We start from the raw sequence: 13,737 nt of genomic DNA on the forward strand, positions 1-13,737 counted from the left end.
TCTTCATTTTTTATTACTAGTAGGTTTTTAATTGTTTTACTTTTTGTGCCGCAGCTCCCCAGTTGGGAATTTCACCAGTTATCTGGTTGCTAGGGTCCAATTTACCTTAGTAACCAGGGAGTGGTTTGAGAGAGTGACTAATATATGAATAGTAGGAGCTGAATAGAAAGATAAGGAATAAAAAGTAACAATAACAATAAAACTGGAGCCTCACAGAGCAATAGGGTTTGGCTGCCGGGGTCAGTGACCCCCATTTGAAACCTGCAAAGAGAAGGAGAAAGCAAATAATTCTAAAACATATGAAATGAAGACCAATTGAAAAGCTGCTTCGAATTGGTCATTCCATAACATCTTAAAAGTTAACTTAAAGGTGAACCGCCCTTTTAGGCTAATGCCACACGCGGCGTAGGGCTGATTTTTTTCGGCAATTTCAGCCCTACCCCTCGTGTGGCATTAGCCTTAAGTGTATAAGTGGGTGCACATGAGTAAATCCCAGGTGTATAACCTTACATTTATCATCATTCACTTTTCACCTGCCAGTTTGCTGCATAGTTTTATGTTATTGCCAAGCACTAATACAGTACTTTCAATTCCCCCCCCCTATAGGCAGGAGTGGAGCCAGTACAGAAGATGTGCACCTGATATGCCTGTCCCTAGAGAGGTATGGGGTGGTTTTTCTCTGGGGTAGAAGAAAATGGGTGCACTTGGCATAGCCCCCACTACAGAACAGGCCTGGATGGGGCTTCAAAATAAACCCTGGCATTCCCAGTACCCAGAGGCACAAACAGCCCCCCCCCCAGCCCAATAAATAGTGACTGTCTGTGGCACCTTACAGCCCCCCTGGCATTCCCAGTACCCAGAGGCACAAACAGCCCCCCCAGCCCAATAAATAGTGACTGTCTGTGGCACCTTACAGCCCCCCTGGGCATTCCCAGTACCCAGAGGCACAAACAGCCCCCCCAGCCCAATAAATAGTGACTGTCTGTGGCACCTTACAGCCCCCTGGCATTCCAGTACCCAGAGGCACAAACAGCCCCCCCAGCCCCAATAAATAGTGACTGTCTGTGGCACCTTACAGCCCCCCTGGCATTCCCAGTACCAGAGGCACAAACAGCCCCCCCCAGCCCAATAAATAGTGACTGTCTGTGGCACCTTTACAGCCCCCCTGGCATTCCCAGTACCGAGAGGCACAAACAGCCCCCCCCCCCCCAGCCCAATAAATAGTGACTGTCTGTGGCACCTTACAGCCCCCCTGGCATTTCCCCAGTACCCAGAGGCACAAACAGCCCCCCCCCCCCCAGCCCAATAAATAGTAACTGTCTGTGGCACCTTACAGCCCCCCTGGCATTCCCAGTACCCAGAGGCACAAACAGCCCCCCCCCCCCCAGCCCAATAAATAGTAACTGTCTGTGGCACCTTACAGCCCCCCTGGCATCTGCCAAAACCCACAGATTGCCAATCTGGGTCACTACAGAGTAATGGGATCTAAGCAGTACCAAAAGGTGTATCAGAGTTTGTGAGAGTTGTAGTTCTGCCTCCTGCATCCCCTCAGTGAGTTGGGGTTGGAGATGAGTCAATAACAAAACGTAATACCCATTAACAACCCCTCACAAGCTCCCATTTTATGAGTGGGTTTTATGGGAATTTAAACCCCCAAGGATTTTTAAAACCCCCTTCAGAGGCCCATCCCTCCTGACTGTCCCCACTGGGAGTCCCTATCAGTGCCTCATTAGCTGTACCGGCTCCTAATTAGCAGAGTAGCGCGGTGGGGCTGGTACCATGATCCCTGACCCGGAGAGCTCACAGTTTAAGTGGAGTCCAAATCACTTTGGCCAAAAGATTCCTAATAACCGACAAGCTGGGAATAAATCACTCGGAATTTACATTTCCCTCTCCATGAAAGAAGGTTAAAGGGGAGATTCACCTTTAAGTTAATGTTTAGTATGTTATAGAAAGGCCAGTTTGCAGCTTTCAAATGGGGGTCACTGACCCCGGCAACAAACCCTATTGCTCTGTGAGGCTCCAGTTTTATTGTTATTGTTACTTTACATTACTTATTTTTCTAATCAGCCCCTCTCCTATTCATATATCAGTCTCTCATTCAAACCACACCCTGGTTGCTAAGGTAATTTGGACCCTAGAAACAGAATAGCTGCTGAAACTCATAAGAATAATATATGGTTTCCCCACCAGGGAGAGCAACATAAAGGTCAGTGGGATATAGGGAGAAAATGCATGATTTATTTACTGTCTCTACATAACTAATTTTGTTTCTGCTTCTAGACCCTTCCGTGCTTGATGGAATCTATTATTACAAAGTAACTGCTGCAATTGTTATAGTTGAACTACACCTCCAATGGCTGCAGGTTGGAATTTGACTTTCTCTATTTATTACTATAAGCTGCTGTGTTTACTCTGTAACACTAGAGGGAGCTGTTGCCTGTCTGCTTGTGTTATAGGAAGGTTGCTGGCTTAATTCACACTGGAATTCTCATGTTTAATTACTCCTATGATAAAGGAGTCTACAAATAAGGAAAATGCCACCGTATTCCTATATTAAACTGTCAGTTTCAGCCTGGGCTGAATTCACCTGCTTGGAAGGACACAGTCGGTGTCGGCAGCCAATGTGTAGGAAAAGCCCTTACTGAGCTGGAACCTCCTAGCCAATCGCCTTTCATCACGTTAGCAGCATTACCAGAGGCTTAATTCTACGGAAATGTAGAACTTAACCCTTTCAGTAATGTTTGAATCATGTTGCCAGTAAGGCATAGATAGATGGGAAACCTGGAAAAATTGCCCCTAAATGATCCTTTGATACCATCACCACAGATCATGTGTCCTCTGCTGGGTAATAAGCCCACCGCATTGGACAGCACTGGTCTTCAACATACTAGTGCATCTTAAGGTGAACTTGCCCTTTAATGCTGCCTTTAGAAAACTCCTGCAGTTCTTTACAGTTGGGGTGACCCTGTGGTTAGGAATAGTGTTAGGAAACCGGGGTGCCCTCACCCCCCAAACTGCAGATTTCTGGCTACGTGTCAGATGAACATATTTCTCGTTCCTTCCCCCACTGCTCCGAGAGCTCAGAATATTAATGCGTCACGATGAGTCACCGACCCAACGAGCTGATCATTTCCTCAGTACCGGTTCTGTCATTTCAACCTGTAATTTTGCTTTCACCCTCTATATACTTAGTGAATTAATATTGCATCTGACTCAGTCATTTGCCGTTTATTTTAACCTGCTAGCCGGCCCTGATGAGGTCCAATGATGCAAGAAAGCTGGTGAATAAGGCATGAAACCTCCCTCTTCCCAAAATGCATGTGGGCCGGGGGCCTTGTGTTTGCTGCAGAAGGCCCCATGTGCCCCGCATTGGCATTAAAGGACACGTCAACCCATAATATAATCTTTTGCCTAATAAAAGAAAACAAAATTCTAAGCAACTTTTTAATAGCCTGACAGACCTGACTCGCTGGGGGAGACCGACCCCTGAAACAGTGTAACACAAGGCAGCAGCCTGACAGACCTGACTCGCTGGGGGAGACTGACCCCTGAAACACTGTAACACAAGGCAGCAGCCTGACAGACCTGACTCACTGGGGAGAACTGACCCCTGAAACAGTGTAACACAAGGCAGCAGCCTGACAGACCTGACTCACTGGGGGAAGACTGACCCTGAAACACTGTAACACAAGGCAGCAGCCTGACAGACCTGACTCGCTGGGGGAGACTGACCCCTGAAACAGTGTAACACAAGGCAGCAGCCTGACAGACCTGACTCGCTGGGGAGACTGACCCCTGAAACACTGTAACACAAGGCAGCAGCCTGACAGACCTGACTCGCTGGGGAGACTGACCCCTGAAACACTGTAACACAAGGCAGCAAGCCTGACAGACCTGACTCGCTGGGGGAGACTGACCCCTGAAACAGTGTAACACAAGGCAGCAGCCTGACAGACCTGACTCGCTGGGGAGACTGACCCCTGAAACAGTGTAACACAAGGCAGCAGCCTGACAGACCTGACTCGCTGGGGGAGACTGACCCCTGAAACAGTGTAACACAAGGCAGCAGCCTGACAGACCTGACTCGCTGGGGGAGACTGACCCCTGAGTGACAGTGAAGACTGACCCTGAAACACTGTAACACAAGGCAGCAGCCTGACAGACCTGACTCGCTGGGGGAGACTGACCCCTGAAACACTGTAACACAAGGCAGCAGCCTGACAGACCTGACTCGCTGGGGGAGACTGACCCCTGAAACAGTGTAACACAAGGCAGCAGCCTGACAGACCTGACTCGCTGGGGGAGACTGACCCCTGAAACAGTGTAACACAAGGCAGCAGCCTGACAGACCTGACTCGCTGGGGGAGACTGACCCCTGAAACACTGTAACACAAGGCAGCAGCCTGACAGACCTGACTCGCTGGCGGGAGACTGACCCCTGAAACAGTGTAACACAAGGCAGCAGCCTGACAGACCTGACTCGCTGGGGGAGACTGACCCCTGAACAGTGTAACACAAGGCAGCAGCCTGACAGACCTGACTCGCTGGGGGAGACTGACCCCTGAAACACTGTAACACAAGGCAGCAGCCTGACAGACCTGACTCGCTGGGGGGAGACTGACCCCTGAAACACTGTAACACAAGCAGCAGCCTGACAGACCTGACTCGCTGGGGGTAGACTGACCCATGAAACACTGTAACACAGGACAGCAGCCTGACAGACCTGACTCGCTGGGGGAGACTGACCCCTGAAACAGTGTAACACAAGGCAGCAGCCTGACAGACCTGACTCGCTGGGGGAGACCGACCCCTGAAACAGTGTAACACAAGGCAGCAGCCTGACAGACCTGACTCGCTGGGGGGAGACTGACCCCTGAAACAGTTGGTAACACAAGGCAGCAGCCTGACAGACCTGACTCGCTGGGGGAGACTGACCCCTGAAACAGTGTAACACAAGGCAACAGCCTGACAGACCTGACTCGCTGGGGGAGACCGACCCCTGAAACAGTGTAACACAAGGCAGCAGCCTGACAGACCTGACTCGCTGGGGGAGACTGACCCCTGAAACAGTGTAACACAAGGCAGCAGCCTGACAGACCTGACTCGCTGGGGGAGACTGACCCCTGAAACACTGTAACACAAGGCAGCAGCCTGACAGACCTGACTCGCTGGGGGAGACTGACCCCTGAAACACTGTAACACAAGGCAGCAGCCTGACAGACCTGACTCGCTGGGGGAGACTGACCCCTGAAACAGTGTAACACAAGGCAGCAGCCTGACAGACCTGACTCGCTGGGGGAGACTGACCCCTGAAACAGTGTAACACAAGGCAGCAGCCTGACAGACCTGACTCGCTGGGGGAGACTGACCCCTGAAACACTGTAACACAAGGCAGCAGCCTGACAGACCTTTGCAACATTGCTTATAAAGTAACAACCAGAAGTTCAGCAAATGCTGCTTTCAATAACAATTACATTTACACAGAACTTGTAAAGCACTACATTTTTTTTTATAAATTCATATTGGAAAGAATTAGGTTTTCTTTTATTTGCTGACTGTAGTTCAGCAACACCTAGTAGATGAATGTTTGGTTTCTTACTAAGCAGACCTGAGCCAGGAACATGTAGGAGCGCCCACTTGTTTCACAATATCAAGGGCTTGAGAAATAAGTGAGCAGTAACTGCAGGATCATTCACTTCATCTGCACTTTTCAGGGGTCAGTTACACATCCGGATATTGTGAAGCTCTTCAAGGAAGTGGTGTGGTTGCCAAAGATCCTTACCAAAAATACATATTGGTAACTGTGGTTAAACGGTGTGTGCCACAGGCCCAGAGCAGCACAACCATTTCTTTTTAGGGGATCTTAAATGGGTTCGGTCATGAGTATGTTCTATTTCTAAATGACAGTTTCATAGCAAATCAATCCCTCTACCAATTTTATTCTTGAACCAACTGCTTTCAGCTAACCTATTGTTTCTCCTACTCCCATGTAACTGGAGGAGTCCCAAGCCGGACTTGGATTTCTTACTATTGAGTGCTATTCTGATACCTACTGGGAGCTGCTATCTTGCTCCCTTCCCATTGTTCTGCTGATCGGCTGCTGGGGGTGAGGGGGGGGGATATCACTCCAACTTGCAGCGCAGCAGTAAAGTGTGCCTGAGTCTGAGCTTTCAGCCAGCGCTACACATTAGAACTGCTTTCAGCTAACCTATTGTTTCTCCTACTCCCATGTAACTGGAGGAGTCCCAAGCCGGACTTGGATTTCTTACTATTGAGTGCTATTCTGATAGTCTGAAGTGCCCATTTAATAGAAATATTTTCCAGGAAAATGACACATAACTGCAGCTTTTATATATAAAAACGCTTTATTGGCACAATAAAAAATAAACATGAAACCATATATATATATATGTATATACACACGCACAAACATTTAGCAGTAATTTATTGCCTTGTACAATGCGAAGGACCAGCGGGGGCGCCGGCTCTCAGGAATGACGGCTAATGCAATTGCTTTGTACGCGTTTCCAGCAAATAATCCAGTGTTAAAGATTTCAGCCCTGCAACGGGCCTCTTAGTATCTCCCAGTCAATATACCAAACCCCTGGCCACGTAGGATGGCTTCACCTATAACAGCTCTGTGGGTTTTGGTTTGATTGTGCGGCAAAGAGATAGAAACATACATGCATGAGGTTCATTGGAGATCAGATGTGTATTGAGGTTATACAGCATTAAGTAGAAATGGGCTGCTTTGGGGTATATTGGACTGTGGGGGGGAATATGTTGGTGCAGTTCCAGGTAGATGGTACCCAACGCCCTTTTTGTGAGGGATGCAACAGGCTACTCCATTGGCTGTGTACATGGCACAGTTGTAGGAAGGGATAGGGTAAGGTTATAGTGTAGGTAGGTTGTTGGCACAGGGTGGATTATGGGATATGGGTGCCAGTTGAGTTCCATATATACACAGGACATGCATAATAAAACCCATGACCCAATTTTTCACTTGTGGAAGCAAAGAAACTTCATATATTTTCCCTGAATATAACTTATTTATTCATAGCAATGTTAGCCTAATATGGCTACCGACTTGTGCCAGGGGGCACCCATTCTAGCGCTCACCACCCCAACGCTTATGTTTAGGCCACAATACAGACCCATAGGCAACACCCCCACACTACCGACAGTCCTGGTAAAACTGTATTTTACTCCTTTAGGGCGAAGACGAGTGCGGAGATCTTGCATTCATTCTGCCGGCCAATAAAGAGCTACACACTATTGTGTAGAATTCAGCCAGATTTGGGTCAGTCCAGTTCTGTTGTACCCTGCAGAGACAGAGCTTTGGTTTGTATAAGGGCTCGAGTGTCCTTAAAGCATCGGGTGCAATTTCGGTGTCGGTTCAAATGTGACTGGCGTTCTCCTTATTTACAGGCATGGAAACGAGACCAGTCCGCTTTATATTGCACGTAGAAACTCCGTTCCACCCCAGAGTCTTTCATCGTGAAGCAGCAAAATCGAATGGAAATCTCAGCAGGAAGACGTCGCCGTGATAGGACTCAGTTTGAGTTGGTGCACCGGGGACCTGAGGGGAACGGGGGACAACACGGACGTGGGGAAAGTGAAACAAGAGCCCTCGTAACTCTTTCCGATATTGAGTTCGTCGGAAAAGAAGGAGACGGAGTCCCTTTTGCAAGAAACGACGGGGGCGAGGACTTTGGAAGGGAAGATCTCCGACTCGTAGTGCAGCAGCTGCCCCATGAAGCTGAAGTTGGGGGAGATCAGGCTCCTCCGCTGCTTAATGTATTCAAAGGCTTCCTCTAGGCGAAACCTTCTGGTCTTCATGAGGTAGGCCATGCAAATGGTAGGAGACCTGGAGATACCCGCCTCACAGTGGACAAGGACCCGACCTCCTGCTCGTTTTATAGTATCTACAAAATGGAGGATTAGAGATGTAAATAAAACCATTCCTATACCCCCACGTCTACCAAGACTCCTCTGATCATTACGTTACAGAGGCTACAGGTCACCAACGATTGGAAGCCCCTTCAATCACCGCTATTAACCCCTCTAATAGGCAGGTACTGGATAATGAAAATTGCTGGGTAGTAACAAGTGGAGACGGAGTGTCTTTCAAAGCAAAGACTCCTGTAATTAGGAGATTAAGGGTCGTGAATAGCCTGAAGACCCATTCCCGAACCCCACCCATCAATTGGAGCGGCGGGACGTGCTGTGTGTCTTGTTAGACCGTAGCACCGATACTTAGGGGCAGATTTACTAAAACTCGATAAATTCTCATTTTTTTTTTACATTTTTAGACTAAAACTCGTTTTCCCGAATGTCTAATATTTACTAAAAAAAAGTCAAGGAAAAGTCGCATCGAGAATTTACAAAAAAGTTTTTGGATAAAACCCAGCAACGTTAAGACAAAAGAAAAGAACTTCAACGAAAGAAAAGGGACCCTTGCTATTGGTGTAACCTGGCAAATTGTCGGATTTTGGGGCATTCAAAGGCGTGGTAAAATCTCGGAAAAAAATTCCAAATTGAGTTTAAAATACAAAAATCGACAGTTAGTAAATAGGGATGCACCAGATTCGGTTTCGCCCGGATCTGCGGTCCCGGCCAAACCGAATCAGCATAAATTAGCATATGCTAATTAGAATTAGGAAAGGGTTAAACGGGCAGTGAAAATTGTTTTTAACCCCTTCCAATCCTAATCAACATATGCCAATTAGGATTCGGAATCGGTTCAGGATTCAGCCGAATCTTGCTGGGTGGGTTCGGGGGTTCTGCCGAACCCAAAAAAGTGGCTTCAGTGCATCCCTATTAGTAAATGAGCCCCTAAGTGAGCCGAACTATACTTCTCCACCCTGATCCTATAACTCGAAACCGCTACTAAGCACATTCACGCTACGGGACGCCAACTTACCGATAAAGTCGATGGCCTCCTGAAAGTGGCTGCTGATATCCGCCGTGTGGTTATCTTCCACCGGAATCCACTTGTAACTGTACTGCTCCTTACACAAGTCCGACGAGCTCTTCCGGGAGACGTTGAGTAAGGCGGTGATGTGCAGATTGGCCAGGAACTCGCACCGGGAAGCATGGTAGGCGCTGCCGAGATAGAGGAACGGAAGGATCTCAACAGGGCTGCCCTGGAACAACATAGAAACATGGAAAATTAAAGTCTCTGTATTTATATAAAGATGATTCTCATTTGTCCAAGTCAAATCAACTGGGACTTGCCAGTCGGTGAAACGTCAAGAAAAACAGAGCAAGTCCAGTTGATTTGACTTATTACTACAGATATAAATACGTTCGTCAGCTGTCTGAGAAATAAGTGAATCAGCAGCGCCGCACCCACACTACGGTGGGGTGACCGGAATATTACCCATCAAGCCTCGGGAGGAAGATGAATTCTAAACATGGGCTCGGTGCCTGCTCACCCTAGAATTACGAGCCAATGAATCACCGATTAAACCCACGCAACTTGTGCCCCCATATATATGAGGCAGCCCACCCCTTTACTGCGAATATGGTGTCACTTCCTGACCTCAGACCACAGGGACGGTGCCCACGGGGCGGCGCCAGGCAGCAGCAGCATTTGCTTCCGGCCACAGAATGCACAGTGACACCGGGAATAAGGGGTCCAAATTATTGAATTAAAACATGGGGCATAGGCGCAGTCAGATTGGGGACCACATCAACGAGCCAATGCGGTCCACCGGAAAAATCAAACCTGCTCGATCGAGATCTGCCCGATTTCAGGTCGGTCGGGGGTCCCGTGTATGGGCAACTTTACATACATAGGGACACATTCATTTTTGACATTTTTGCTGCCTCTCCCCAGAGAAATATAGAATGATCCCTATAATCAAAGCTTAGCGCCGTAAAGGTGGCCATACACGTTAAGGTCGCTAAGCAAGCAGATCTTCTCCCGATATCCCCACCTACGGGTGGGTGATATTGGGCAAATTTAGACTAATTTGATCATTTGGCCCTGGGGCCAACCGATCGACGGCAATGGGTGCAGTCAGTTCAGGGACCGCATCAATGAGGTCCCCGATCTGACCAAATCTTTTAACCTGCCTGATTGATATCTGGCCAATTTCAGGCCAAATATCGGTTGGACATGCCCGTCGTTGCTGCCCCTACACGGGCTGATAAGCTGCGGAATCTGTCTAAGGGATCGGCAGCTACAATCGGCCTGTGGGCCACCTTAACCATTCAGCTTTTGTTTTTCTTCTTCCCCTTGCCTTATCTCCCTTCCTGAGTTTCAAAGTAATTCCTGGTTGCTACCAACAGGCACCATAGTGACCAGGTAGGTCTACCAAATTAATTCAGCACTACAATGTTTGAGCATTTCATGGTCTGCATGATACAGAAAGCGAATTGTTAAGTGAATTTCCCCCTAAAGGATTTTACCCCCACGACACAGTGACCCTTCTATGGCCACAACCAAGTTCCGCCTGTCAGAGCAATTTCATCAAACTCCCAGGGTCCTGCGGTGACTCACCGGCTCGTACACTCGCTGCGCAATCCGCAACTCCCACCCCCTCAGCTTTCCCATGGTTTAATCCCTCGTTCTCTAGCCCAGCCTGCCAATACAGCCGAGCTTGAACTACAACTCCCAGAATGCTCGGCTGGGAATTCATATTCAAACAGCCGGAGAGAAATTTCCTGGCAAATGCATTTGAAAGGGATTTTTTTCCCAATCCCCAACGCAGACCAGACGCTGAGCCCAATACAAACGCATATGAACCACACTCGCTATTCGTAGTCCAACAACCCCCAGCAGAATAAACAAGGCAATAGGTTCAACCTGCAAACACTTTCTATTTATAATAAAAGCCCCCCTTTATATGGGGTGGGAGCTGCCATACAGGACCCTGCTGGGCTCCCTTTGCATTGCAAATGACGGATCGCTTACTTGGAATACAATTGCGTTAACAGATCTATTGTGATTCGTGGCTCTGTGCATTGACAGGACAGGAAAAAAAAAGGCAAAATCGGAATGCGCACAAAGGGTTAACCTTGTGTTAATGACTCATTAAGTTAAAGGAACTAGGAAATGCGCGGCTGCAATTTCTGTCAAGCTGAATCCACAGGAAAATACATTTCCTCTTTAGCGGCAGAAAAGGGTCAGAACGAAACCGAATGTGTCGCCATCGGGCAGGTAAAAATAACATGGAGATTCCCGCTCTGGTTACCTGGTCATACGACGGTTTGGGGAAGGAAGTCAGTCTGTCACCCAGCCGGGGGTTTCTCTCCGTCTCATTCTCCTCCTCAGCGCTCTGGTTCTGATCAATGCAGCATTCTGGGTATTCCGCCCGAAATGACTCGTACCCCCCTGCAAGCAATAGAAAGAGATGTTAATGTACCCCCTACTGTAAATGATAAGGATATTAGCAGTCACTGAGGGGTTCTGTGCCCCCCATATAAAGGCACAAGGCTGCAGGCTGAGTTATACAGGGAACTCTGAGTATCACTCATGTATTATAAGGGATAATGTACCCCCTACTGTAAATGATAAGGATATTAGCAGTCACTGAGGGGTTCTGTGCCCCCCATATAAAGGCACAAGGCTGCAGGCTGAGTTATACAGGGAACTCTGAGTATCACTCATGTATTATAAGGGATACTGTACCCCCTACTGTAAATAAGGATATTGGAAAGCTGAATTATTCATGACATTTAATACCCGATATAATATTAGCAATAAACTTATTGTACAGCGCCGCTGCGTTATACCGGTGATGGCAATAAACCTGCGCTACCGCTAATGCTTCCCCGCCGGAAATAAGCTAAATAGCCGCTGGCAAAATATATGAAAACCGAAGCGACGCGTATGTCTTTCCACCGGCGATTTCCGCTGCCCGCGGGGGAAGCATTCGTAGGAGATTTATTGTGGGCGACTAATCTCAGTGTGAGGGGTTAATAATAATCTTTAACTATTTATAGGGATCTACTTAGTGGGAAATTCATCGGGAGAGAATGTATAATTAATTATTATATAAATACACACAGACTCGTTATATAATGGGGCAGGTTTGTAAATGTATTTGCCCTGTGTGCCAACTCCCTGCCCTGGCAGCCTGGCAGTTACATAATTGCGGCTACACGGGGCTGGGGGTGATTAGGGACAGTAGCCCAGTAATTACTTAGGGCCGTTGGGGCAGGGAAGGTGGGTGGCCCGGCGGCCTCATCTGTTCGTTTCCTGTGGGATTATGACGGCTCAGAGTGGGTTATTTCTGGCACCATATGGTTAAACTAATCAGGGCTGAGAGGATAAAGGGGATGCAGGTAGCTCAGGGCAAGGGGATGGGGGTGGTGACAAAGGAAATAGGGAAGGGGTAATTGCTAACACCCCACTGTGACTCCACTACTGCTATTTAATTAGCACTGGGGGGGGGGGGGGTAACAGCTGCACAGACTTCCAGGGTAGGGGGGGGGGTGCAGCTCTCAGGTACAGGGGCATTCTCCCACATATTATATATATATATATACACATATACATATACATACATACATATATACATACATATATACATACATATATATATATACATACATATATATACATACATATACATACATATATATATATACATATATACATATATATATATTTTATGTTCCCCCCCCACCCACAATAGTATTGCCCTGTGGTACAGTCCAACTCTCACACATAATCCAAGCACAATACATGTAGACTGTGAGCTCTTCTGCCCCCGGCGCTATAGTATTTATTGCACCTTATTGGGCAGAATGACAGTAGGAATGTGAGAAGTGCCATTAACCCACACATCACCCCAGTTTATACCCCCCTGTGTGTAGTTCCAGGAGATAATAACCCCAGATCCTGTCTGTGCCCCCCCCCAGATAAGGGGGCACAATAAACACCGCACTGTGAGTCGCAGCTGCTGTTTAACCCCCAGGCTGCTGGATCCTCACATTTACACTGACTGACCTGCACATAACCCCCTGTAACCTTCTCCTACCCGCCGAGAGGGCAATGAATTTACTGCCCAGTGGGTGGGGGCAAGTTACCGATACCCCAGGGGGCAGGATGGAGAGAATAAAACCCATTATCCAAGTATTCAGCCTGCCTGTGCCTATATCACTATACTATCGCTTATAGGGGGTGCTGGGAGTTGAAGTACAACTACAAGATAATGTTGTATCTATACTGTAGGGGGGGGGCAGTTATTAAATGTATAAAACCTTATTGTACAGCGCTGCGGGATATGTTGGTGCTTTATAAATAAATGTTAGTAATGATAATAATAATAATTAAAGGGCTAACTTACCCTTTAGGAAGCAGATGCGGGGCCCCAAGGGCAGGCTCCCCAGGGTGTTTAACACTATCCGAGCGGTACTTTCCTTCTTCAGCTTCTGCCACCTCTGGCTCCGCTCATCCAGAACCACCAGTACCGACACCTGCCCATCCCTGAGCCGGGCCCGGGCCCCCTCCTCCGGTACCACGAAATGCAGCGGGGCCGGGCCCCCCCGAACCCTGCGCAGTACCACCGAGTTGAGGTTGACGTTGAGAGAGCCCCGAACGCTGGAAGCCGAGAAGGGCAGGTAGGGCCGGCAGTCCAGCACCAAGCAGCGGGGCGAGTCGCTCCTGAGGAGCCGGTGCAGCCGGCGGGACTCTATGGCCGAGACCTTCATGTTGGCGGCAGCGGGTACAGCGTGTGTGTATCAGTGCGCCCCCAGCCAGCGGCCCTTTAACTGCAGCAC

The 13,737-nt window shown here is 48.3% G+C and overlaps 1 protein-coding gene across 1 annotated transcript; it reads right to left on the bottom strand.

The window, feature by feature from the left end:
- Positions 1-6,349: 6,349 nt before the first annotated feature.
- Positions 6,350-13,681, bottom strand: dusp5 (dual specificity phosphatase 5). The gene is given in 4 exon segments (NM_001015856.1): positions 6,350-7,928; positions 8,927-9,149; positions 11,205-11,344; positions 13,305-13,681. Coding segments are annotated over 4 exon segments (1,128 nt in total). The 5' UTR covers positions 13,669-13,681; the 3' UTR covers positions 6,350-7,527.
- Between the last annotated feature and the right edge of the window lie 56 nt (positions 13,682-13,737).

Source organism: Xenopus tropicalis, chromosome 7, assembly GCF_000004195.4.
Source record: "Xenopus tropicalis strain Nigerian chromosome 7, UCB_Xtro_10.0, whole genome shotgun sequence".
NCBI classification, from domain to species: Eukaryota; Metazoa; Chordata; class Amphibia; order Anura; family Pipidae; genus Xenopus; species Xenopus tropicalis.